Source organism: Acartia tonsa, chromosome 10 (genome assembly GCF_053477335.1).
Source record: "Acartia tonsa isolate MP-2025a chromosome 10, ASM5347733v1, whole genome shotgun sequence".
In the NCBI taxonomy this organism is placed as follows: Eukaryota; Metazoa; Arthropoda; class Copepoda; order Calanoida; family Acartiidae; genus Acartia; species Acartia tonsa.
Genome location: NC_137269.1, coordinates 1,730,660 through 1,757,757, shown reverse-complemented (window position 1 = coordinate 1,757,757; position 27,098 = coordinate 1,730,660). Strand labels below are relative to the sequence as shown.

The 27,098-nt window shown below is 33.3% G+C and overlaps 1 protein-coding gene across 1 annotated transcript in view; it reads left to right on the top strand.

Annotated features, from left to right (window-relative positions):
* Positions 1 to 27,098, top strand: part of LOC145330871 (endoplasmic reticulum aminopeptidase 1-like) — a 112,349-nt gene that overhangs the window by 52,169 nt on the left and 33,082 nt on the right. The window contains exons 20-28 of the mRNA XM_080175534.1: positions 363 to 468; positions 1,111 to 1,224; positions 2,206 to 2,319; positions 2,714 to 2,812; positions 6,848 to 6,950; positions 9,771 to 9,855; positions 10,454 to 10,483; positions 12,024 to 12,125; positions 19,508 to 19,628. Coding sequence (XP_080031660.1) covers positions 363 to 468; positions 1,111 to 1,224; positions 2,206 to 2,319; positions 2,714 to 2,812; positions 6,848 to 6,950; positions 9,771 to 9,855; positions 10,454 to 10,483; positions 12,024 to 12,125; positions 19,508 to 19,628 — 874 coding nt within the window. The remainder of the gene's footprint in view (positions 1 to 362; positions 469 to 1,110; positions 1,225 to 2,205; positions 2,320 to 2,713; positions 2,813 to 6,847; positions 6,951 to 9,770; positions 9,856 to 10,453; positions 10,484 to 12,023; positions 12,126 to 19,507; positions 19,629 to 27,098) is intronic.

Sequence of the window (27,098 nt, the reverse complement as noted above, 5' to 3'; positions counted from 1 at the left end):
AGATAAATTTGTGCTAAATAAATTTTTGTGATTTTTATTTTAGTTACAGTTTTGGCTGTTAATCACTACGATTATTTAGCAAACTTTTCAAATCTAAACGAAAGAAATTTACTACAACCAGAGAACTTAAATAAAACGACAACATTTCGTTTTCTTTAGTTTTGACAACAATATTATATTTATTATATTTTTTATATTATTTAAAGGGAGGGGGCGGCTGTGACACTTTCTGAAACCAAAATTACAAGAATTCATCTTAAAAAGAGTTACATCACTAAAGTTTGGAATGACAGTCGCTTTAACCCTTAACAGTCGGGCCCCTTGCCGCACCTTAATTGGCTAAAATACGTTTTTTATTTTAGGTTTGGTCTACGGTTATATCTGGAAAAGCATAAATATGGTAATGCTGTAACCAAGGATCTTTGGCTAGCCCTGGCTCAAGCTACCAACTATACACATGATGTTGAGGTACGTTTCTTTTATCATAAATTAGGGTTGGACCGGATACTTTTTTGGCCGGATACTGGATATCCGGCTGATTTCTTATGCCGGATATCTGGTAACTGGCCGGATATGTGGCCAACTTTCGATATCCGGCAAATTATCGGATATCTGGCCGGATAACTGGATATCCGGCATTAAAATCAGCCGGATATCCGGTTTCCGGATAGTTTCAATATCCAGTGTCCGGCTGGATATAATGTTTATTTTTATATCTATTTACCTGTATTCACCTCTGTATTTATGTATATAAATATGAATGATGAATACATGGACTTTACAAATGGGCTTCCTACTCATATTCTTCACTAAAATATCTATCTATCTGTCTAAGTCTTTATATACATGTATATATCTATCTATATATCTAGGGAATGATGAACACATGGACTTTACAAATGGGCTACCCACTCATATCCTTCACTAAAATATCTATCTATCTATCTACATGTCTATTCATCTATCTATCTACATACATATATATCTAGGGAATGATAGATACATGGACTTTACAAATGGGCTACCCACTCATATTCTTCACTAGAATATCTATCTATCTATCTATCTACATGTCTATTCATCTTTCTATCTACATATGTATATATCTAGGGAATGATGAACACCTGGACTCTACAAATGGGCTACCCACTCATAACCTTCACTAAAGTAGCCAACTCAACTTCTTGGAATATTTCACAATCAAGATTTCTCTACACGGGAAAGGTAAAAACTGAATGTCATGAAAAAAAAATCAAAGTAAAGGAAGTATTACAAAAACACCCAATAGACAACCACTCGTATCTGAAATATATTTTTTAAAATTTATTTTACTTTTGATGCTTATTTTTGGTACCTTTCTTTCTATCTATCTATCTAGATTGAAGGAGTGAATACAAGTATGCCAGCTACAAGATTCAACTATACCTGGATATATCTATCTATCTATCTATCTAGATTGAAGGAGTGAATACAAGTATGCCAGCTACAAGATTCAACTATACCTGGATATATCTATCTATCTATCTAGATTGAAGGAGTGAATACAAGTATGCCAGCTACAAGATTCAACTATACCTGGATATATCTATCTATCTATCTATCTAGATTGAAGGACTGAATACAAGTATGCCAGCTACAAGATTCAACTATACCTGGATATATCTATCTATCTATCTATCTAGATTGAAGGAGTGAATACAAGTATGCCAGCTACAAGATTCAACTATACCTGGATATATCTATCTATCTATCTATCTAGATTGAAGGACTGAATACAAGTATGCCAGCTACAAGATTCAACTATACCTGGATATATCTATCTATCTATCTAGATTGAAGGACTGAATACAAGTATGCCAGCTACAAGATTCAACTATACCTGGATATATCTATCTATCTATCTATCTAGATTGAAGGAGTGAATACAAGTATGCCAGCTACAAGATTCAACTATACCTGGATATATCTATCTATCTAGATTGAAGGAGTGAATACAAGTATTCCAGCTACAAGATTCAACTATACCTGGATATATCTATCTATCTATCTATCTAGATTGAAGGAGTGAATACAAGTATGCCAGCTACAAGATTCAACTATACCTGGATATATCTATCTATCTATCTAGATTGAAGGAGTGAATACAAGTATGCCAGCTACAAGATTCAACTATACCTGGATATATATATCTATCTATCTATCTAGATTGAAGGAGTGAATACAAGTATGCCAGCTACAAGATTCAACTATACCTGGATTGTTCCTGTAAAGTTCTACACAGATTCAGGAAAACAGTACCAACATCTCATTACTCCAAAGGTTTGGAAAGTTTTAATCTAGCCCAGCTACTCTTTTACTATGATCTGTTTGTCCACCCGTATGACCTGGCTTGCGTAGCAGCCGCGTATATAACACCATTTAGAAGCCGAGAAAAATTTAAGCTTAACGGATTTGATTATGACGCGGTGTTGGAGATAGAAAATAATGGAAAATATTTTTCTGACCAACGAACATCTACTCTGGGTATATCTTACATGGTTTATCGGTAATGCTCTTAATAACTCTTTAACAAGTTAAAATTGGTAAATTTTGAAATGAAGATTTTAACTAAACAGTTAACTTGGCCAGTCTCTCAATTGTGATGTTATTAGAGTATTGTTTACATATACTAGCGCTGCTATTTAATGATATTGTCATCCTTGTTTTTATTTAGGATTCGAATGGGTACTCTGTTGATTTGGGTGAGGACGTGAAATGGATCAAAGGCAACTCAGATGGATATGGATATTACAGGGTTCAATATCCGGAACAGGTGTCCTTTTTTTAAAATGAATTGAGGGGCATATCCTCTTAAGGGGCGTTTCGTCGTATTTTTATAGTAGCTTTTGATAGGTTATTTTGGTTAAGTTTGGTTAGATAGGGTTAGAGCTCTCGCAGGGGCAAGAAATAGGGGAAAAGCTACTGTGAAAATACGACGAAACGCCCCTTAAGAGGCGTTGCCACGAAAAGGACTGTACCCGAATTGAGAATAACGGGATTTCTGATGTTGGTTTACTATCAATCTAAAGAATCGGCTATGGTTGCCAAGCGTCGCTGACGACTTTACTAAAATATGTTTTGCTTTATTAAAAAAAGAATTATTTAATGATAATCAGGAAAAAGTTGACAAACAAATTGACAAACAATTTTATGTGAAAATTTCCCCACATCCCTCTTCCCCTTTTTCTCCACCTTCTTACCCACGTCCCTTTAGTTACATCAAAAAATAACTCTTCACCAACAAAATATTTCATTTTTGGAATTTCCAAATGGAATTCATTGGCTGAGTAGCAGCCCCTTAATGATATTAGACATAAATTTGAAACTCATGTTTTTTTTTTATAATTACATAATAAACAAGATTAGTTAATAAAAATGTTTGATCTTATGATGAAAGAAAAACAATAAATGTACAAGTATAGATATTGCAACCTTGCATTCATTTGTTGAAAAGTTCATCTCTTTCAAAAGATTTTCTTGATGATATAGCAGGAAAATGCAAATATGATTAAGCAATTTTGAATCGTATGCAATGTTTAATTGCAAGACAAAAAAGGAAACACAGCTTTTCTATAATAACGTTGTTCAAAATTAAAGTATGTCCTTATTCAAAAGTTTTGGCATAGATTCCTACAGACTTTTGCTAAAACTTAGAAATAATGTTGAATATTAAGGAGTTTTTACACTAAATTTGTTAAAGTTCGTTTGTCTGTCTTGTTTGTCTGTCTTGTTTGTCTGTCTTGTTTGTCTGTATTGTTTGTCGGTCTTGTTTGTCTATCCTGTTTGTCTGTCTTGTTTGTCTGTCTTGTTTTTCTGTCTTGTTTGTCTGTCTTGTTTGTCTGTCTTGTTTGTCTGTCTTGTTTATCTGTCTTGTTTGTCTGTCTTGTTTGTCTGTCTTGTTTGTCTGTCTTGTTTGTCTGTCTTGTTTGTCTGTCTTGTTTGTCTGTCTTGTTTGTCTGTCTTGTTTGTCTGTCTTGTTTGTCTGTCTTGTTTGTCTGTCTTGTTTGTCTGTCTTGATTGACTAATTTGTTGAGTTTAGCTTTTATGGATGTTGTCATCCTTGTTAACTCAGTTGGGGAACAGCTATTTGACTTTACCCCCTCTATTTTTTAACTTTATTAGAAAAAAGTAATATAATTAAGAATTATTAATTAAATAAGTAATTAAACATCTAACCGACCTTCATTATCTAATGTAATGTATTATATAAAGAGGATTTTTTTCCTTTTATACTTTGTTTATATGTCTACTTTTGTTTTACTTTTAATTAAAATCTTAATTGAACAATGATGACAACATCCATAAAAGTGAAGCTCTGAAATGGATTTACAAACTTGACTTTCAGAGTGTCAAGGCTAAATAAGCATAATATTAATGTATACGTTTAAACAAAATTGTAAGTAAATTTATTGCAAAACTGCTTAAATACACGATACTGTTTAAGGACAAACTTATATTTTTAGGACTGATTTTATAAAGATGGTTCACTTGTAACATTGTACCTTGGACCCAGTATTCCAAAAATCAGATGAATAGGATAATTTTAACATACAAAAATTTGTTTTTAAAATCAGAATGTTTTAAATGGACGTATAACGGACTTTTAGGTTACGATTATAGAGTTACTGCGCTTTCTAAGTCGTACCTAATTGTTTTAGGAATCATTTGAAATCGGTAGTATTATTTTAATCTGTTTGAATTAACGAAAAGATCTAACCGTTACGGACATGCGGACGGACCGCTTTTAAAACCCTTTTATAAGTTTCAGGAGGGCTCGAAAGAAACAAACAATAGGACAACAAACATTAATAAATTAAGAGTTGCGCTTTAATTCTAAAGAAACAAAAGTTTGAACAAAGTATATAATGAAATTAAATAGAATTCAGAATACCTAGCATGTTAGTTTTATAAATATCAATTATAACTTTGCCTGCTAGTTCTGGGAATCGCCATTGTTTACAAAAACTATTAAAAACAATTAAACAAACCTATATTCGGACCAACGAAAGCCCCCCATATCCCTTTATAGTGTAAGATAAAAAATATTGGTTCTTGGTACAGCCCCTGCGGGAGGCTCTATCCCAGGTGGAACCTATCTCTAGGGGTTAATTTCTGGCGGGGTTCATTTAACACCTACTTGACCTAAAAATAAGCATTCAAGTAAACTTTGTTTGTAGTCCTCGCGCTATAAGAAATATTTTTATAAATATTTTTTTTCATAAAGTATTTTTAGTAGCGAAGCTTCTCCATAATTCACTTTGTCCGTCCGGAAAAAGTTCTACATTTTCGGCTTATTATATCCAACTCTTTTTTATGACGACTAAACATCTGCTATGTAACTTTTTTTTCTTTTGTTCAGCTGTGATATTTTTTTGCCGCTGTACAGAGACGTCCAAGTTTTTTTTATGGGGGGGGGGGGTTAAATACTCCTCTACCCCCCCACCTTTGACGTCCCTTCCACTGTACTTGTAATTATATGTTGTCATCCTTGTTTATTGTCATATTCATATTTATTTGGAAATGCTTACAAAATATATTTTTCTTATTACTAACAATGTAATGGTTAGAATTCCCGTATCTGAAGAGATAAGACAATGGCCGATAAATTGATGTACATCCACAACTATGATACACTATATTACCCCCCCCCCCCTGTAGATTACAATTAGTGGTTGAAACGTTTGGGCACTAAACCTAATAAACCAACCAATCAAAATCAAATAAAAGTCCCCTAAGTTGTGGAGCCAACGAGTAGGAAAATATAAAACTTTGAAGACTAGTGTAATAAACAGTCAAATGTCCCCTCCCTCTCTGTAATTGGGATTAAACGAATACAATATTTAAAAAAAAACTACACATAAAATTCACATAGGGAGGGGACATTGGATTGTTTATTACTAGTACCCAAAGTTTTATAATAACCTGGGGCGTCCAAGCTTTTTTTTTTGGGGGGGGGGGGCGGGGGTAATCACCCCTTCCCCCCCAGACGTCCTTGATGATAACGTTTCCTTATTCGTTTGCTCAACAACTTGGGGGACATTAGAGTTGTCCAAACGTTTCAAATACTTGTAATCTACAGAATCTACTGGGTAATTTTGTGTTTCACCATTGGGAGGTACTTCAATTTATCGGCAATTGTCTTTGCTTGGGGAAATTAGGTTGTTTGTTTGATGGAATTGGGTATAGTCCCTTTCGTGACTACGCCTCTTGGCCTTGTGGAGCGTTTCGTCGTATTTTCAAAGTACCATTTGAAAATTATTTTAGGTTATGTTAGGTAAGGTGATTGCTCCGCAGGGGCTAAAAATAGGAGAAAAGCTTCTGTGAAAATGCGTCGAAATGCCCCTTAAGGGACTATACCCAATTTTTTTTTTTAATACCAAATGTATCTATAATACAAAGTAGAACGATGTCTGTCTGTATGTCAGTCTGCCTGTCTGTCCGTCCGTCTGTCTGTCCGTCCGACTGTCCCTTAGTTTCTCAGTAACCACTGAACCGATCGGATTCTACTCTTCAGGGAATATACCTACTGGTCCTGTGGTGGTTTTAGGCTATTTTCTTGGGGGGGTGGAACAACCCAACCCCTCCAAAAAACAAAAAAAAACCGAAAAAATTGTATTTATTATTTTTTCTTTCTTTTTTAAATTACCTCTTGGGGCAAAGCCCCTTGAGGCTAGGGGCGAAGCCGCTAGTATATATATATAATTTAGAACAGTTTGACTTAATAAGTGCTTTTTACTAAACGGTAACAAACAACTTTGTTGAAATCCGCGAAAAAGATGACCCCTCCTTGACGTTTATACTTGTTTAGACCTGGAACAGTTTGATCCAAGAGTTTATAACCAACCATACCAAGTTCAGTCCTTCAGACAGAGCTCAAATTATTGACGATGCCTTTGCTTTGAGTAAAGCAGGTAAGCTTTACATAGGTCCTAAGAAGGTGCTTTTTTAAGCTTTTAAATGTATAAGCATATTTCAGACAAATACCTGCCCCATGTGGTAAAGTCCCTTTTCGTCTGCTAGCAAATTACTTTTTGTTCTGTTGTGGGGACTCGGTTTTCTTTATATTTTCGATGCTGATTTCAGAGACTAAATACAAAATCGTGACAGGGTTTCAGCCCTGTGGGCAGAGTTACATATTAAGCTCATGCCACCTCTAGTTTTTACTTTAATGCTTTCCTTCTTACAGTTTATGTACATTTAAAGTATATGTACTTGTTTTGTCGTTTAACTGCAGAATTGGCGTAAATGGTGGCGCATTTGCTTGCTTCCCTGATAGATACTTAGCATGAGTCTAAACATTACCTCGTCGTACTAGAGAATTTAAAATTTTTACCCACTGCTGCTATATCTGGTGCGTGATATATATATTTAGTAATTTAGTAAGAGTTAGTGGTGGGGAAACAGGCACAACTCATTTAATTTGACATGTAAAACTTCCATGTGAAAGTCTTAAAATTAAAGTGTAAACAGCCGCCATGGGCCTTTGGAAATACACTAAACACAAGAATTATGCAAGAATCTACTTGTTGTAAATATTCAACCTTTCTATTTTATGTTCAAAGGTTTTAGGTCATTTCTTATAATAAAGTAACAGGATCTTTGTATATATGTCTGTCTGTACCGAAGGATCTCGCTAACCGCTGAACTCATCGGGTTCTCCTTTACAGGGTAGCTGATTAAGATCCTGGGAAGGTTTTTAACTATTTTGGGGTAGGGTACCTCCAACCTCCCAAGAGAAATCATATAAAAAAAATTTCAACCTTCCAACCCACAAAAAAAATATATTTAAAAAAATCTAAAATAAAAAATGGATTTTTTTATTGAACCATTCCCTCTTCAAGTGCCCCAAGCCGCACGTGTATATATGGTCCTTGCTCCATATTTATGAATAGGTTAAATAACATCTTTTTATGAAATTCAATTAACACACTTTTTTGGCTGTAATGAAAAGGATATAAATAAAATAAGAGAATTTCTACAAAACTACATCATTTTTAAAAAAGCATTATTGTCCATTTTTTTTATCTTTCTTCTTTTTAAGTTCATCTTTCCATTGCTTCTTTTTTAGTAGCAAAGCTACTCTATAATTTTCGTGATTTTAAGTTTTTGCATATTCTCTCTCTTTTCTTTGCTATTGTAACAGATAATCTCCTCTATAACTCACTTTGTCCGTTTGTCTATTTCACAATAGATTTTGTGCTTCGCTACTTATGGGTGTTGTGATTCTTGTTTTTAACTTTGTTAACGTTTGTCAGTAAATTTAGCCTTTTCGCTACTATACACGTTCTTGTTCATAATACAAAAATGATTAAAAGTTTAAGTTTATGATAATGGGATCTAGTGCAGTTCACGGTAAAGTATTCCTGGGATCGATTATATACAAAAATAAATGAACTTTAAAGTCTGCTAGTAGCCAAACGGCTGAACCTTTACAGTATACATATATAATGTTATTATAACATTTTAACCGACATAGGAAGGCCTACAAAAAAAATAGGAAGTAGCCATAATTCAAACTATAAAGCACAGTTATATCGCACCGCACATGAATACGCGAAAAAGTTTTTTTTTATACTTTTTTTCTTCAGCCAAGCTTTCCCCATCATTGGATATTGGGTTTGATTATTTGTAGGACTTCTCGTGCAGGTCATAACGATGTGAGGGAATAACATAAACGTTCAGCCTTTGGCAGCTTGTAGCATTACAAGTTAATATATTTTTGGAGATAATCGTTCTCAGGAACATTTTACCGTGAATTGCAATGATTATCTTTAACCGTATTATATTATAGAAGAACAGACAGACACAAATACCGAAGAGTAACTGTGCTACTTGATTAAATCTTGAATGTGTTATTGATAATCTAAATTGATATTACAATTTCATATCGAAAGGATGGTTCTTTCATCCCTAAAATATCTTTCCAAAAAAGAAGGATTGTAACTTTTAGTCTTATTTAGTTAAAAAGTTGAATTAATCCATAGTTTAATACCACATTTATGCAAGGTTTAAAAATGAAATATCATTCTAAGCTTGCTATTTAGATAAATAAAAAATTGCTGTTTTAATGCAGGATTAGATTAAATGAATACTATATGTAAAATATCAGTAAAATTAGATTTATATTTGAAAAGGATAAATAACGAAGATAAAAATATTTTATACATGTACCCTTCATTTCATACCGTTTTCCTTTTAAGGAATCTATCCTATTATATAAAGTAGTAAGGTTTTTTGGTTGTCCCTTTGTAGATCTCGCTTGACGATTAACCCTCTTTAGGTCTCCAATTTTAAAAACTTTACAAGGTTTTAAGGAGGGTTTTAGGCTATTTCATTCTGAAAATAAAGTCTTAAGGGGCTTTTAGTTTTTTAATGCAGCTCCCCTCTCTCGCCTTAAATTACAGAACCAGTAGTTACGAGTTTTACAGCATTAGAGTAAAACTTTAGAGGGGGAAGGGGTTAAATTACTGTATGTCCCCATTCCGAGGACCTTGTGCCAACTCTCAATTGGGTCTTCGAAAATCAACCAATAGTGTCAGGAATATTAACACAGCCAAGTACCAGAAAACATTTTGTTAGAAGATGAAAATTGTCCTTATAAGAGTTCCCAGTTAGTTATCTGTATATACAACATCTATACCATAGATATTTTGTCACAAGTGCTAGTATTACGTAACAGAACAATGTAATTTCACTAAGACCAAAAATTGTAATTAATACGTAATGTCTAGGTGAATTGGACTACAAAATTCCGCTGGAGCTGAGCAAGTATCTGAAGAGTGAAAGGGACCTAGTACCATGGACAGTAGCATTAAGGTTGTACTTACCAAATTTATTGAACAAATGGGTACCTTGCCAAATTACCCTGACCCAAGCCCAGTGGCGCACACAGGATTTTGCCAGGTGGGTGCTCTAAACACACCCGGTAGTTTTAACACCCCCTTTACGATTTTTGATTTTTGATTTAAACCAGAATCGAGTGGGTTGTGATCCTTAAGGAGGTGTATTCCAGACAATTATATGTTTGTCTTTTTTAGTTTTAAGGGGGTGAATAGTGATATACCACCCTAGGTTACCTTCACTTGCTTACACACTTAAGTCTGCTAATACTTTGCACAAGCTGTGTCATAATTAAAGACATAAAAGGTTACCCACTGCGGATATGTCAGATGCACAGCATTTGTAGCCAGAGTAGGGGGAATGCCTTGGCCCTAATCAGGCATAACTTACTGCAATGCACAGGTAGGTTTGGTTGTTTACAATAAAGACAATGTTCTACGTTGTTATCAATCGTCACCATAGGTATTTTAAGCATAATACTACTATAAATATATTTTTTAATGCTTTTTAGGATTTATTTTGATTATTTAAATACATGTTTTATCGTAGTTTTTATTCTTATGTTATTTTTTAGGCATTTGGCTGATTTGAAAGATTTGTTTGGGTAAGTATTTAATTAACTTTTATTCAAGTTTAAAATTTGTGAAATTTTTGTGATGCCGCTAGGGATCTAAAGGGATTAGAAATTGGCAAATGAATTGATGTACATTTCCAATGATGATACACGAATTTACCCCTCGTTTACAACGAATTAAACCAAACAATTAAATTCAATATTAGTCCCTAAGGTTGTTAAGCCAACAAATAAGTAAACGTTATTACAAGACTATTGGGACTAGTGAAATAAACAGCCGAATGTCCCCTCCAATCCTGGATACCGAAATAACACCGAAATAAATCAGTCAGGGAAATGTCAATTGTTATTAAAAGCATCTCGTCACCGCACATTATTTTTCTGGTACCTGTGGCAAAGTTTTCCAACCATTGTCTTATCCCTGACTTTTATGAATCAAACTTCAAACAGATGAAAAGAAAATGAAATGCAAATATGCTAATAAAGTTTTATATTTTGGGATTACAAACTAAGTAACAGGATGTCTATGTGTCTGTCTGTTTGTATCAAAGGATCTAGCTAATTAACGAACCGATTCGGTTCTCCTATAAAATTTAGCTTCGTATGGGTCCTGGAAAGGTTTTTTTTTAACTCTTTTAGGTTAGGGTCCTACCCTTCCAATATAAATATCCCCTTCCCCCAAATGATCCCCAAAAGTAGGAGTGGTTTACTATTCAGCCCACCCTTAGAGGATTCTAGGGGCGTAGCCGCCAGTATCTAATAAGACATAATTTTAAGAATTTTAAAAATAGTTTTTCTCAAATTTATAATATTTTTCTTTCATATGGATGATTTGCTAATTTTAAAAGTTTTTAAAGTAAATAATATCTTAAAAATTGTTATATAAATTATGAATAGTATATAAATAGTATAAGAGTTTTAGATAATTCAGATTATTCTTGAAAAGCAAATGGAAGGTTTTATTTTTTTGCGTCTAAGTTGACAAAAGTATTCAAATAAAACTTTAACCTTTTTTATTAAAACCTTCAGTGTCTGTAAAAGGGGTGATTTTGTTTATCGTAATCTTGGGTGTTACAATCTATTGTTTATTGTCTTATCCCTTAAGATCCCTCATTTAATCATATGTCATCAATTATATGACTTATAAAATTTTTAGATGGGAATAGATCTCATGGGAGGTTCTCTCACGAAAACATTACATGGACTATCAGCCATTTGGCCGCTAGCAGTTTTTTTTAGATGCAAATGTTCGTTTCCAGCAACTTTACTTGAGCTGGATCTTTAAATCATTTAGTGCTACCCACTGCCACTGCCAGTGCTGCCAATAAAACATGGATCTTAAAATAAAAATGGCGGTGGTGAGTCGGTAAACACTTTCGAATCACCCACCTGCAGTAATCATTTTGCAATGCAAGTGAGATGGCGGTTGTTTCCAAAGTGTTTCCCGGATTACCACTGCCATTTTGATTTAAATATCGCTATTTGGTGAGCCGCTTTTAAAATCAGCTCACTCGGCAGTAGCATCGCTGTGATTTAAAGATCCAGCTTTGATTGTCACTTTTGTATTTAGTGAGGGAAGTCAGAGAAGCTTGATCCTGCAGTATGCTAGGAAATTACTAGAGGATGTTTACACAAGTCTTGGTTGGGAGGACAAAGGATCACACAATGAACGGTAAGTTTTAAAACATAAAAAAAACATTTATTCAGTGACAGAATACGCTTACGAAGCAGTACAGGGGCGTCGTAGCTCAGTGGTAACGCACTGAGTTACGGTGGTGAGAGTTCGAGTTCAAGTCCCCATGTGGCAACTCGAATTTCTCAGTCGCAATTCATTCACACGCTTCCCCTTGGTTGTGTAAGAAGGGTGATAATTGGGTAGTTTGGATACTCAATGGTCAAGTACATAATATCAGTACAACCCTTACCCAAGCTCCTCTATGGAGAGCGTCATTCATTACGGTGACTTAATTTGGGACACCTGCCATACTCGGCGATGGTGAGGTAATAAAGAGTAGGTCCCTTGGGACAGCGGGTCAAGTACTTGTACTTGAGCGTGGACCTTGAGCTGGCCCTGGTGCTAGCATACAAAAGTGTCTCGTCCTACTCCATGACTACTTAGGTCCAAACACTAAGAAACTATGGCTACACACACACACACACACACGAAGCAGTACATACAATAATACACCAGGATGCTGCTTAGTACCTTGTGTACTTTACAATTATTCATAAGATATATCTATAATACAAAGTAGAACGATGTCCGTCTGTCCCTTAAGATCTCGGTAACCACTGAACCGATCGGATTCTACTCTTCAGGGTATATACCTATTGGTCCTGTGGTGGTTTTAAGCTATTTTCTTGGGGTGGGACACCCCCAACCCCCCAAAAATGAAATTCCCCCCCCCCCTTAAAAAAAATTGGGGGGGAGAGTATGGTTCGCATCACCCGATTTTTTTTTTATTTTTTACAAACTACCTCATGGGACAACACCCCTAGAGGCTAGGGGCGAAGCCGCTAGTAAATTAAATTGTATCACTAACAAGTAGATGTTAGGAGGTAAGGGTGTGGCACTGAGTAGGCTTCCCTAAAATCAGGGATATGCGTATCCGACTTAAACAAGGATGACAACATGTATAAGTAGTAAAGCTCAAACGGACACTCTTAGTTATAGTGCAGTTTTGCAGTGGTCATATAGATAGTGAGAAAAAAAAAGAGAGAAAGAACCCGGGATCACAGGAAACAATTAATCACTTGAAATATTTGATTGTGACTTTTGTAGTTTGACTAATAAATTTAGAGTATAGATATATAAACAGATAGCTACAAACATTCATTAAGCAAAGACCTAAAGCTCTGCAGAATGTTGTTTATCGATAGAAATTTTGCTTTCTCACTTAGCTGCTAGAAAGCTCATATGCTGTCATTGGAATAAGGTTTAAAGAAATAATCAAAATCACCAACTTGTTGGTATAAGGATTTGGGGGACCTTTATTATAAATTAAAGTCATTTGGCCAATTGTACAAGAGTTAAAACAATTAAATCAAAAGATTTTAGTGTAAAACTATTTGTAAATAAGAGTATAAGAATAAGATATTGTTATCAACGACAAAAAAAATGTTTTGCCTAGTTTTTGTAAAAATTTTGAGCATATTTATCCTTGAAAATCAATGCTATCTTTTCAAAAGTGTTTCCATTAATTTGTTTGTGTTTTGTATGCAAACCCTGTTTTATTATAATTTGTACTGTGTTATTTTATTTGAATATATATTTCAAAGATAGCTAATTTTTAAAAAAAATAAACTGAGATGAATGTCGGAATTTTCTTATTAAACATAATAATGTATATATAACTAGAATAGTAAGACCTTGAAAATAAGCGATAAATTATTAGATGATTATTAGTAAATTTAACAGAATTTAAACGTAATTATTACAAAGCTAGCTAAAAAAGTGTTGACAAAAAATAATAATCCTTGTATTCAAAATAGGTCAACTGAAAATAGTTGCCGAATGTGTACGCAGTTTCCTGAGTGTTTCCTCATCCTAGCTCAATATTTACTACTAGCTAAAAAAGCTTCAAACTTAAAAAAAAAATCAAAATTTAAAAAATTCAAATTTATAATGTATAAATCGTTTATACAATCAAATATTGATTTTTTAAGGGAATTTTGAAGATTTGTAGCTAGTAGTAAATATTGAGCTAGGATGAGGAAACACCCAGGAAACTGCGTACACATTCGGCAACTATTTTCAGTTCATCTCAAAATACTATAGAACATTATAACAAGGATGATAATTTCAAGTGTAGCAGCATTTAAAAAATATGTCTTTCTAAAATCAATTGATTTAATGAATGAAATATTGAAAATATAGCAATGTACAGATTATTATGATTTTCAGGAATTAAAAATAATTACATTCATTTGGTTGCTGATGTAAAAAGCAGAGAAAGGCATGTATAGAGTCATAAAAGAGCTGTGATAATTTACATATATTTAAAAGGATGTAAAATCCTTTTATCAAAGTCAAATACAGAATAATTTTTATTAGCAAATTCATTGGAAAAAAATCCGGACTTACTGATAGACAAAGTGAATTATAGAGTAGCTTCTCTACTAAATATATCATATAAATAGACATGCGCAGAAGCTTTACGTAGGAGCTCTGGACAGTTCTAATATTTCGGAAAGGGGAAAGGAAGAAAGTTATCTATCTATTACTGGGATAAACATTTAAAAGCCCCCTAAAAAGGAAAATATTTTAAAAACAAATTAAACCTATATTGATTCTAATTTGAACCTTAATAATACTATTTTTATTATAGTATTGATATCTACTTTCTGAAATGATTGTATTGTTAGCAGCTAGCAGTGAAAATATTTTACTAAAAGTCCAAATTTTTACAGTTTTTATAATTTTTTGACAATGCTAAAATTGATTTGTTTCCTTCATTAATTTTAAGATATATCCATTATTTAGGCACCATCCCAGTTGAGGAGTGAGATTCTACCCCATGTGAAAAAATAAACCCCCCCCCCCCCCCCGCCATCTGTCAAAATAAACCCCCCCCCCCCCAGCATCATGTGATTTGTACCCCATCTTAAATTTTGGTCCCTGTAATTTTCAATGTATAAAACAAAGCTTGGTGGTAATAAACTATGAGTTATAGGGGTAAAATATTACATATGGGGTAAGTATATAAAATATGGGGAACAAAAATCACACATGGAGGTCCAAAAATTAATATGGGGTCATTTTTTCATGATGGGGTAGCTTCAAGTGCTTATATCTGGAGAACCGTAAGAGATAGAGGCCTAGTTGCTTGACTGTGGTAACTCAGATTTACACAAGGAAGCCATTTATGCACATGGGGTGTCAAAATTTGATATGGGGTATTTTTTTCATGATGGGGTGTCAAAATTCATATGGGGTATTTTTTTTCATGATGGGGTAGTTTCAAGTGCTTATATCTGGAGAACCATAAGAGATAGAGGCCTAGTTGCTTGACTGTGGTAACTCAGATTTACATAAGGAAGCCATTTATGCACATGGGGGACCAAAATTTGATATGGGGTATTTTTTTCATGATGGGGGTAGTTTTAAGTGCTTATATCTTGAGAACCATAAGAGATAGAGGCCTAGTTGCTTGACTGTGGTAACACAGATTTACACAAGGAAGCTATTTATGCACATGGGGGACCAAAATTTGATATGGGGTATTTTTTTCATGATGGGGGTAGTTTCAAGTGCTTATATCTGGAGAACGGTAAGAGATAGAGGCCTAGTTGCTTGACTGTGGTAACTCAGATTTACACAAGGAAGCCATTTATGCACATGGGGGACCAAAATTTGATATGGGGTATTTTTTTCATGATGGGGGTAGTTTCAAGTGCTTATATCTGGAGAACCGTAAGAGATAGAGGCCTAGTTGCTTGACTGTGGTAACTCAGATTTACATATGGAAGCCATTTATGCACATGGGGGACCAAAATTTGATATGGGGTATTTTTTTCATGATGGGGGTAGTTTCAAGTGCTTATATCTTGAGAACCGTAAGAGATAGAGGCCTAGTTGCTTGACTGTGGTAACTCAGATTTACATAAGGAAGCCATTTATGCACATGGGGGACCAAAATTTGATATGGGGTATTTTTTTCATGATGGGGGTAGTTTCAAGTGCTTATATCTTGAGAACCGTAAGAGATAGAGGCCTAGTTGCTTGACTGTGGTAACTCAGATTTACATAAGGAAGCCATTTATGCACATGGGGGACCAAAATTCGATATGGGGTATTTTTTTCATGATGGGGGTAGTTTCAAGTGCTTATATCTGGAGAACCGTAAGAGATAGAGGCCTAGTTGCTTGACTGTGGTAACTCAGATTTACATAAGTAAGCCATTTATGCACATGGGGGACCAAAATTTGATATGGGGTATTTTTTTCATGATGGGGGTAGTTTCAAGTGCTTATATCTTGAGAACCATAAGAGATAGAGGCCTAGTTGCTTGACTGTGGTAACTCAGATTTACATAAGGAAGCCATTTATGCACATGGGGGACCAAAATTTGATATGGGGTATTTTTTTCATGATGGGGGTAGTTTCAAGTGCTTATATCTGGAGAACTGTAAGAGATAGAGGCCTAGTTGCTTGGCTGTGGTAACTCAGATTAAATTAAGGAAGCCATTTATGCACATGGGGATACATAAATTAATATGGGGTCATTTTTCTCTGATGGTGGGTAAAAATTAAATATAATATAATAAATTAAATTTTTTATGATGCAGTTGGGGGGTGAAATCAGGTTAGGTTAGGTCAGATCAGGTCATGTTAGGTAAAGTAATATTAAAGGAAAGGGAAAGGCCCCCTTGCAGGGGTTGGGTTAGGTTGAAATGGGTCAGGTTAGGTTAAGTTAGGTTAGGTTAGGTTAAAATGGGTTAGGTTAGGTTATGATGGGTTAGGTTAGGTTAAGATGGGTTAGGTTAGGTTAAGATGGGTTAGGTTAGGTTAAGATGGGTTAGGTTAGGTTAAAATGGGTTAGGTTAGGTTTAGTTGGTTTAGGTTAGTTTAAAATTGGTTAGGTTAGGTTTGGTTGGGTTAGGTTAGTTTAAGTTAGGTTAGTTTAAGATTGAGTAGCCCTGCAACTAGGCCTCTATCTCTTACGGTTCTCCAGATATAGGCACTTGAAACTACCCCCATCATGAAAAAAATACCCCATATCAAATTTTGGTCCCCCATGTGCATAAATGGCTTCCTTATGTAAATCTGAGTTACCACAGTCCAGCAACTAGGCCTCTATCTCTTACGGTTCTCCAGATATAGGCACTTGAAACTACCCCCATCATGAAAAAAAGTACCCCATATTAAATTTTGGTCCCCCATGTGCATAAATGGCTTCCTTATGTAAATCTGAGTTACCACAGTCAAGCAACTAGGCCTCTATCTCTTACGGTTCTCCAGATATAGGCACTTGAAACTACCCCCATCATGAAAAAAATACCCCATATCAAATTTTGGTCCCCCATGTGCATAAATGGCTTCCATATGTAAATCTGAGTTACCACAGTCAAACAACTAGGCCTCTATCTCGTACGGTTCACAAGATATAAGCACTTGAACCTACCCCATCATGAAAAAAAATACCCCATATGAAATTTTGACACCCCATCATGAAAAAAATACCCCATATCAAATTTTGACACCCCTTGTGCATAAATGGCTTCCTTGTGTAAATCTGAGTTACCACAGTCAAACAACTAGGCCTCTATCTCTTACGGTTCTCCAGATATAAGCACTTGAAGCTACCCCATCATGAAAAAATGACCCCATATTAATTTTTTGACCTCCATGTGTGAGTTTTAACCCCTTGCTTCAATGTTAATATCATAGCATTGTTTGCTACCCCATCTGTGTTTCTCAACCACTAATTATGTTTGATGACATCCAGAAAAATGTATATTATGTAGTTCAATAATCTGCCACTAGATGTTCCTATTTCAAACAAACTATTGTTTTTTTTTCTTCAATGGAGCCAAATTTTTATCTTTAAATATTAGGTAAAGTAAAGTATTAGAATATGTTGGTGATTTAGTATAAAAAAGTCTTAAAAGAGAAATAAAAAAAATAAATAGAGGCATTTTCAAATTTTATTCAAAATATAGGAAAATATAGAAGAGTGAAAGGCATAGCTTCACTACAGTGGAGCATGGTAGCTTATGCTACCCTAATATAAATTCTTTCGCGCGAGGCTCACCTCGCAAACCCCTCTAGACTCTCCCCCCCCCCCCACCCAGATTTTATTTCCCCTTCTGCCAATCATGCCCCCATCTATCAAATCAGACCCCACCTTCCAATTCTGGCCTCATCTTCAAATTTAGACCCCATCCTTCATTTTTGTCCCCTGTTCAATAATTTATCCCTTCTCTGACATTATTTTGTTTCTCTTGGAGAGGAACAAAATATGAAGATAAGGATCAAATTACATGATGGGGACAAAATCACACGATGGGGTATAAATTTCATGATGGCGGGGGGGGGGGGGGGTTTATTTTTTCAGATGGGGTAGAATCTCACTCCTCAACTGGGAAATTGCCCATTATTTATTAAGGAAAAACACAAATATATGTTAAATTTTATAGTTAGGGCATTGTTTCTAAAAATGAAAAATCCTGTATAAAACTCGGCCATTTTAGGGTCTAAGCTGTCAAATTTCTTGACCAATATGAATATGTTAGTAGGTCTTTGCCATAGTTCTATGTAGCCATATACCATCGACCCCTCTATACTCTAACTTTATTGTTTGACTGGCATACCAACAGACTATTTTAATCATATACTGACTTTCATTTCAGTCAATATAGTTGCTTCGTCAATAAAATTATAAATATTGAAGGCAACATAATTTTTCTTTAAGTTGTTTACTTCTTTTGCAAAGTTGTAATATTGTTATATTTATATTTTCATAAGCGAAGCTATTCTATAACTTGATTATGTTTGCTCGTCAGTCTTAGCAAGTTACGTGTGACTATGCATACTATAATTTGATGACTTAAATGTTGACACAATTCTTATTTTCAAACATTTTTTTGCGCTTCCAATGAACTGGACTGTACTTGTTTTGATAAAAAAAACTGCACAAACTTATTTTTTCTGATAAATCCTAATTAGTTATATTTATAAAGTTTTTCATTCTCAAGATACTAATTGATTATAAGAATTGCATTTATAATTATATTGTTGTATAATAAATTAAGAAATTTTAAACAAAATAGCACCTTGCAAAGTAATTAGTGTAATACAATTTTAATTGTCCAGAGAAACGCAAATAATTGAAACACAATTTTGTTGGCTCCTTACAAAAAAATAAGAAAAAATAATCCCTATATAAAATACTACCGGCTGTGCCTCTAGCATCTAGGAGCTCCGAATAAAAGAGTTGTCAAAATCTTAAGCTACAGACAAAAAAACCTTACCACTTTATATAACAATACAAGATAAACCCATGTATCAAAAGATTTGATTTGATTTTTTATTGAATAATGACAACTGCATAGGTTGTTGCGGTTCCTGATTTTGAGGTCGGCTGTTGATGCTAAGCTCGAGGACGCCACGAAAACCGCGGCCAATCTGTACCAACAAATCAAGGATGGAAAAAATATTTCTTCAGAACTACAGGTTGGTAACAGTTATTTCCCGCCTCGTATTATAAACAGTTTCCGCGGATATAAAATGTACAATTATAAGATTAAAATTAGTTTTTTTAGCCCCGAGATGACGAAGGCTTGGGTAAAAAATGCTTATAATTAATTGTACGTTCTTATATTCATATAAAACTGGATATAATACGTATGGATGATAACCGGTTTTAATCCACCGAATATTAATCGGTTTTCAGTGAATGCGAGTAATGATTTTAGAGCACACCGTGCCTTAAACAAACAAGATTTTCATGTTACCAAAATCACTAATTAAACATAAAATACGGAAATAAGGTTTAACCAACAAACTAAATAATTCTGGAATAATATTTTTGGGGCAGATAAAAATTTCGTCTTTACTACAGAGGGTTGTCCTCCAAAATCACGAAATATCAGCTGAAATGACCAAATATTTTTAAAAATTAATTTAGATCTTGGTTACATCTGAATAATTTTTTTTGTTGACATAATAAAAAGTTTTGATTGTATTAAAACAAGGCGTGGTAGAAATTCCTCTTTTTAAGAAAAAAGTTATATTCATAGAAGTGTTTTTAACGTTGGATATTTTATGGTTTTTTGTTTGAAGATTTTCAATAAAGTATGGAAGATTTTATACAAAAATAATTTTCCGAATTTCTTTTAAAGATTATTTTTACATATAGTTTCCATGGGTACTTGATTAGGTTTTTAATTTAAGGTTGTTAGTGTTATTCCATTGAAAAAGTAATAAGCAAAAATAAATATTTTTTCATCCTAAAAAAGCATAAAAATTTCCTGATATTTCCTTTTACAGACATTTCTTTTGCTTAATGAAATTTTAGACGAATTATTTTCAATTTAGGAATTTGTTTTTCTTATATTCTTAAGGAAATCTTATAAATTCAAAAAAGAATATTGATTCCGCCCCCACCTAGTTTTTACAGAAAGATATTCATTAAAATATAAAAAAAAACTACGTATTTAATGAACAAGAATAATAAAATTCATACAACCGAAGAAAATTGACTTTTGGTTCGAATCCTTATTTTCTGGTTGGTTTGTAATAAAGGGTTAATATTTTCCCTAAATCGAACATAAAGTTGAAAAAGTAACGGCTAAAACGGCTGGCGGCTCAGCCGTTTTGGCATTTTTTGTATCTATATAGTGAAAATTAGTCACGAAACCTATCTCCACATAATACTCTTTGCCACTCCAAAACGCTATCAAACGGTTCTAGACGGTAGCTGTTGGTACTAGAAGTTTTAAAAATGGTTATTGCTATTATTTAGCATGAATTAAACGAAAAAAATGTTTTAAAAAGTTGATTCCTACGTAATTGATGATGGATTTACCCTGAAAATAGGCAAAAAGCGGCTAAACGGCTGAGCCGCCAGCCGTTACTTTTCCAACTTTTTGTTCAATTTAGGGAAAATAGACCTACCAAGGATTACTCATGCAAAATTTCAGGTCAAAATTCGAAAAGTGCCATTTGCTCACTGATTACGAGATGGTTGCATTAAAACCACCCCCTTATATTACATAAATTCTTCCTTTCAATAAGTTTTAATGAAGAAATTTTTTTCAAGTATAAAAAATAGTTGAATTAGTTTTCCTGGAACGTAGTACGGATTAATTGATTAAAATTTTCTAAAGAATCTAAATCAAAATAGATTAATTTTGCATTTAATTTAAAATAATTAATATTTTTTTGCGTACCATTCTCAATAGTTGAAATTAGCATATCATCAAATAAAACTATAAAAAGGCTAATTTTCTGGAAGTAAAACTAGATTAGTTTTTTTTTATTGTTCCCTTGCATGCCAGTTATTAATAAATTTGATGTTTATATAACAATATATATTTGTAGGTCTTTTGTAGGTGTTGGTCTTTGTAGTGTTGGTCTTTTGTAGGTGTTGGTCTTTTGTAGGTGTTGGTCTTTTGTAGTGTTTGTCTTTTGTAGTGTTGGTCTTTTGTAGTGTTAATCTTTTGTAGGTGTTGGTCTTTTGTAGGTGTTGGTCTTTTGTAGCAACGCCCCCCCTCTTATTAGTTCTCATACAGTACATGTAAAAAAAAATAATTGAATAACATCTCATAAATAGATAAATTTATTTGGTTTGACAGAAATAGAATTGAACTTATATAATTCCCGGAATATTAATCAAATTATAGGAACCAAGACTTGTAAGTAATGTATTTATCTGTAGCAGGGACAAACAATGTATTCTTCATTTTTTTTTTTTAAAATTGATGACTTATAAAAATTTAAAAAAAATTCACATTATTTCTTTGTTAAATAGGATATTTTTTTATAATTAAGAAAACCATATTTTATATTGTTGATTTATGCATTTTTGAATTGTCCTTGCCATTTTCAGTTTAATATAAATATTCCTGTAACAGTCAGGTACAATTTAGAAAACTTACACTCTACAATAATTATCATGTAAATTTTTGTTTGGACTTTGAATAATGTTGAATATTAAATCTTTGTTTTTTAAACCTTTTTTCACATTGTTAAAGACATTTTGACTCTTCATTTTTCGTGAGTGGAGGAAACTTTTAAATGATAAATACGTGTACTCTTCATCCCTGTGTCCGTACTGTACAGCCATTCATGTATAAATGTAATTATAAGCAAAGTTACTGTATATTTTACTTACTTAGATTACCTTGTACAGGCGGGATTGCAGTCCAGGACTTTTTGACTTGATGTACTGTCCAGGTCCTGGTCCAGCAAACCAGGAAGACTAAGGGTGATTGATACTCACCCTTCTATGTCCAAACACCCAAGGATGTTAGGTGAAGTAACATCCATCAGACAACCAACTCTCTGTGATGCACTACCTTTGTCTGAGAAGTCCTAACTGTGCATGGTAACGAATTGCGCCTGTTTTGGGCCAAGACATTCCCCCCACTCTAACTATTTACGTCGCATATCTGACATAGTAGTAGTGGGAACCACTTTTAACGCCTTTAGTTATAACGCAGAGTCGGAGCGAGATTCGAACCTATAACCTTCCCGACGACGAGCGGATGCGCTACGTGTTGAGCCACAGTCGCGGGTTTTTGTATATTTCACTTGGTCTGTCCCACCGTTATTTCATTATGTTACAGAGAAGTGAAAAAAGGGGGGGTTTTTTAAAGCAACCATCTCGTAATCTGTGAGCAAATGGCACTTAGAATTCGAATTTCGATCTGAAATTTTGCATGAGTAATCCTTAATAGATCTATTTTCCCTAAATCGAACAAAAAGTTGGAAAAGTAACGGCTGGCGGCTTAGCAGTTTAGCCGTTTTTTTGCCTATTTTCAGGGCAAATTCATCATTAATTACGTAGGAATCAACTTTTTAAAACATATTTTTGGTTTAATTCATGTTAAATGACAGCAATAACCATTTTTTTTAAATTTCTAGTACCAACAGCTACCGGCTAGAACAGTTTGATAACTTTTTGGAGCAGCAAAGAGTTTTATGTGGAGATAGGTTTCGTGACTATTTACCTCTGAAGATAGCCCAAAAATGGCAAAACGGCTGAGCCGCCAGCCGTTAGCCGTTACTTTTCCAACTTTTTGTTCGATTTAGGGAAAATAGACCTACCAAGGATTACTCATGCAAAATTTCAGATCAAAATTCGAATTCTAAGTGCCATTTGCTCACTGATTACGAGATGGTTGCATTAAAAGTTAAACCCCCCCCCCTTTATTAGCTGTTATTTTAGATAGACTTCTAACTCTCTTTATAAAAATAACTGTATATTTGCTCTATAACTATCTCTGTTCGTTTATTCATCTAGGATTTTTTTTTTGCTTCGCTTTTTTTCTCTGTTGTCATCCTTGTTGCTTTGGGTATATTTCTATTTTTATTCGTCTTTACGTCTTACATAAATGTTTTCATATGAATGCTACATAACACTTTTTTGATTAAATGGGGACTTCACCCTTCTATAATCATTTCAAGGGATAAAATTAAATATTTTTAAGATTAATGTTTTTAAAACAAACTAATTAAATCTAATAAAAGATATATTTTTTTGAATGCATTATATGATTAATATAATGTTATATTGTAATAAAAACTTGATAGAATATGTAAGCGTGCTTACATTAATTATATATGATTATCTAATTTTTCATATGATAATCGTGTTCTATACAGCTTTGTTTTAATTTGGAATATTTCTGTTTTTTTTTACATTTTTACAATTATTATTGTTTTATACTCTGATATTTTAATTTTCGTTTATTATTCCTAACTTTTATTTAACTACTTTATGCATTTTTTTCTGTCTATTGTCTTTGACCTATTTTACCCAGGAATCCCAAGAAAATAAACAAAATCCTCTTTCTGTAGATTTAAATTATTGATTGACACGTTTTATATATATTGCTAGTTTGAGCTAACCAATGATGATTTAATAAAAGTTGGGGGTAAAGTCCATTTCGTGACAACGCCTATGAAGGTGCGTTGCGTCATATTTTCACAGTAGATTTCTCCTATTTCTAGCCTCTTACCTGGGGCTCTAACCCTGCGGGTTCAATTGCCTAACCTTGCGGGGCAATAACCTAACCTAACCTAAAATAACCAATCAAAAGCTACTGTGACAATACGACGAAACGACCCTTAAGAGGCGTTGTCACGGAAGGGACTATACCCAAAGTGGTTTATCCAACGAATGAGAAATCGGGTGTAGAAGAAAGATGGTCAGTGTTATTTATAGACCACTGTCCACTCCCTTCCTGTTGTTGTTTAATGATTTTTAAAAATCATACATTATGTAAATAAATTTAATTTCACCTTTACATTTTATGACCGTTTTTGGTCTTGATGTATATGTTTTGTCTTGTATAATTACATATACATACATGTTATTGTTTATATATATTCTAGGTTTCTCGTTTATTTATTTATCAATTAATCTTACTCATTATGAAATATTGGTATTGTGGTAGCGGCCGCGGTTTATCAGCCGCTTCCCAAGTTCGGGTATTACGGCAGTGTGAACAGACGTGGACAAGTATAATTATAGAGAAGCTGGGCTTCTCTATGTATTACCAAATAACAAACAGAATTTAATTGGGTGTTACTTTATTCAGAGTCTAAAGGTTACTGATTTATAATACAACAAATAATCAATACACAGATTGGAATAATTAATACTAAATCAAAGGTTAAATATAGATATACATACAATAAACAGAATTAGCAACATTTATCCCCCATCCCTGGAAAGGGGTGGGGAACCAAGCAAATCAGATTAACCATAATGGGGTTGTCAAAACTATAAATACTTTTAATGCATGGGGGAGGGGGTCAGGTGTACCCACCCCCCCCTTACTCAAGGGAGGTTCCTCGGACCTCCTACGAGTCGGGAGCAGGGTTGCCATGAAACCATGGCCTAGGGTTGCCGAATACCACAGTATCACAGCTGAAGAAATAGTTAATCACCCAAAATAATTGTTTTGTTCAAAATGTTTTAGATAAAAAACACTAGATAAAAGCATAGGAATGTATATATATTATTATGGATCTTACACAAGATTTTCATGTTCTTTAATAAAGTGAAACATACAGCGGGCTAAAATAACGATTTACCCCTTCTACCACATTACCCCATCCCCTCCACTTCTACAGTATGAACGAACTGACCAATAAACGAGTTCCTTGTAAGCAAGCTAAAATGACGACAATTTTCCCCTGTCATGATATCCATTAGCATAAGCATGGTTGGACCCTCAGATGTAAAAACTTTATTTTAGTGTTTGGCCAAAATGACTTAGCAATTGTATCTGTAAGTACGTCTAATAACACCCTTTGCTATTTTTAAAATCCTAGGAAATTTTTTTTGCAAGAAAATTGCATAAATTCGCAACCTTTTTTAGAACCACTACATAACTCGAGTTTTAAAACTTTTTATATAAAATCCTTTTTACAAAAAATATCAATAATTACTTAAAATTAAACCTGAAAGAAAAAAAATCTCATTACACGTGTTAATTTGCATGTTTTAGGTCTTTTTTTGAGGAAAGTATAACTTCCACATTTTTGACAATAATTATATTTTATTAACATTTCAAAGTAAAATATAATAAAATTTAAACAATTTTTCTTGAATTATCAGTTGAAAATTTCATCAAACATGCAATTTAAGTGATGAAAATTTAATAAAATCATTTTTTGAATGTTTAGAATTACCAATTTTCTACATTTAAAACAAAATGTTAACAAAATTTAAAAACATTTTAACATATAACTTAAAAAATCAATAACATTTTTTAAAAAGATGTTTCAAAAAATAAATCATTAAAAGGTATTAAAATGCATTTGAAATTATTTGACAAAATTTTCCCTACGTCAATAAAATAAAGTCAGTTTTTTACTGTTTCCAGGTTTTTCTTTATAATTATAACAATTAAATATAATATAAATCTTCATTATCTTTTATTTGAATTATCATACACATTAAAATGTAAAGTATAAGCTAGAATAGCACTTTTTTCAACGAATATTTTAATGACATTATATCAAAATAATTCCTCTTAAATATCACACAACATATGATTGGGAAGTATAGCCATTTCTTGGAGGTATAATATTTACAAAAATACCATTAATTCTGTTTTTATCAGAAGTTAAAAAAATTGAACAATTCTAAAACAATGGTTGGCTGTCTAGATATTGAGTACACTAAGACTACGGCTCTGTTCTATTGAAATAACGTTGCAAAAAGAGGGGTTCTGAAAGTAATCTACCTAACTTTTGTTAAAGAACCAACAAGTACTGTCAGTATCTTTTTTCTTGTAATCTAGCAGACAATCAAATCATAACACAATTTTCATGATAAAATATTCAGGTTTCTACTTCACATTTTAAAAAATATACTGATCAATAAAATGTTCAAAATTTTACTTTGTACTAATTGAAAAAATATGTTGTAATTCTTATTTTAAAGTTACATTTTTATCCCTGACAAAATCATAGATGACTTTTAAAGGCATCTTATCTAAACTTTTTGAAGAAAAACTTAAAAACGTTAATTAAGTATGAAAACTATTTTCTTCGATTTTTCTGAAGTTATTATCGCATTCTATGGGTTTTTTATTATCATTTACTTATATCGAAAGTGCCAAACATTGTACCCTAGCTTATTAATTTAATAAAAAAACCAACCCTGTAAGTGAAAGAATGTTCTAAAATCAGAAAAAAATGAACCTCCTTATTCCTTTATTCTTTTTAAAGTAATGCATTATTCCAATAAGAAAATGAGTTTTTATATAAAAAGCATACTACTGTTATATAGTATGTTAAACTTTTAGTAGTGAAGTTGCTCTTTAATTCGAAATAATAATCATATATGATATAGTATAGATGTATATATAGACAACTACCTCCCTTCCTTTTTTAAAGGTCTCTTTTCGTTCTTAATTATTTTCTGCTACTTGGCTGTGTTAATATAAGCGACACCATTGGTTG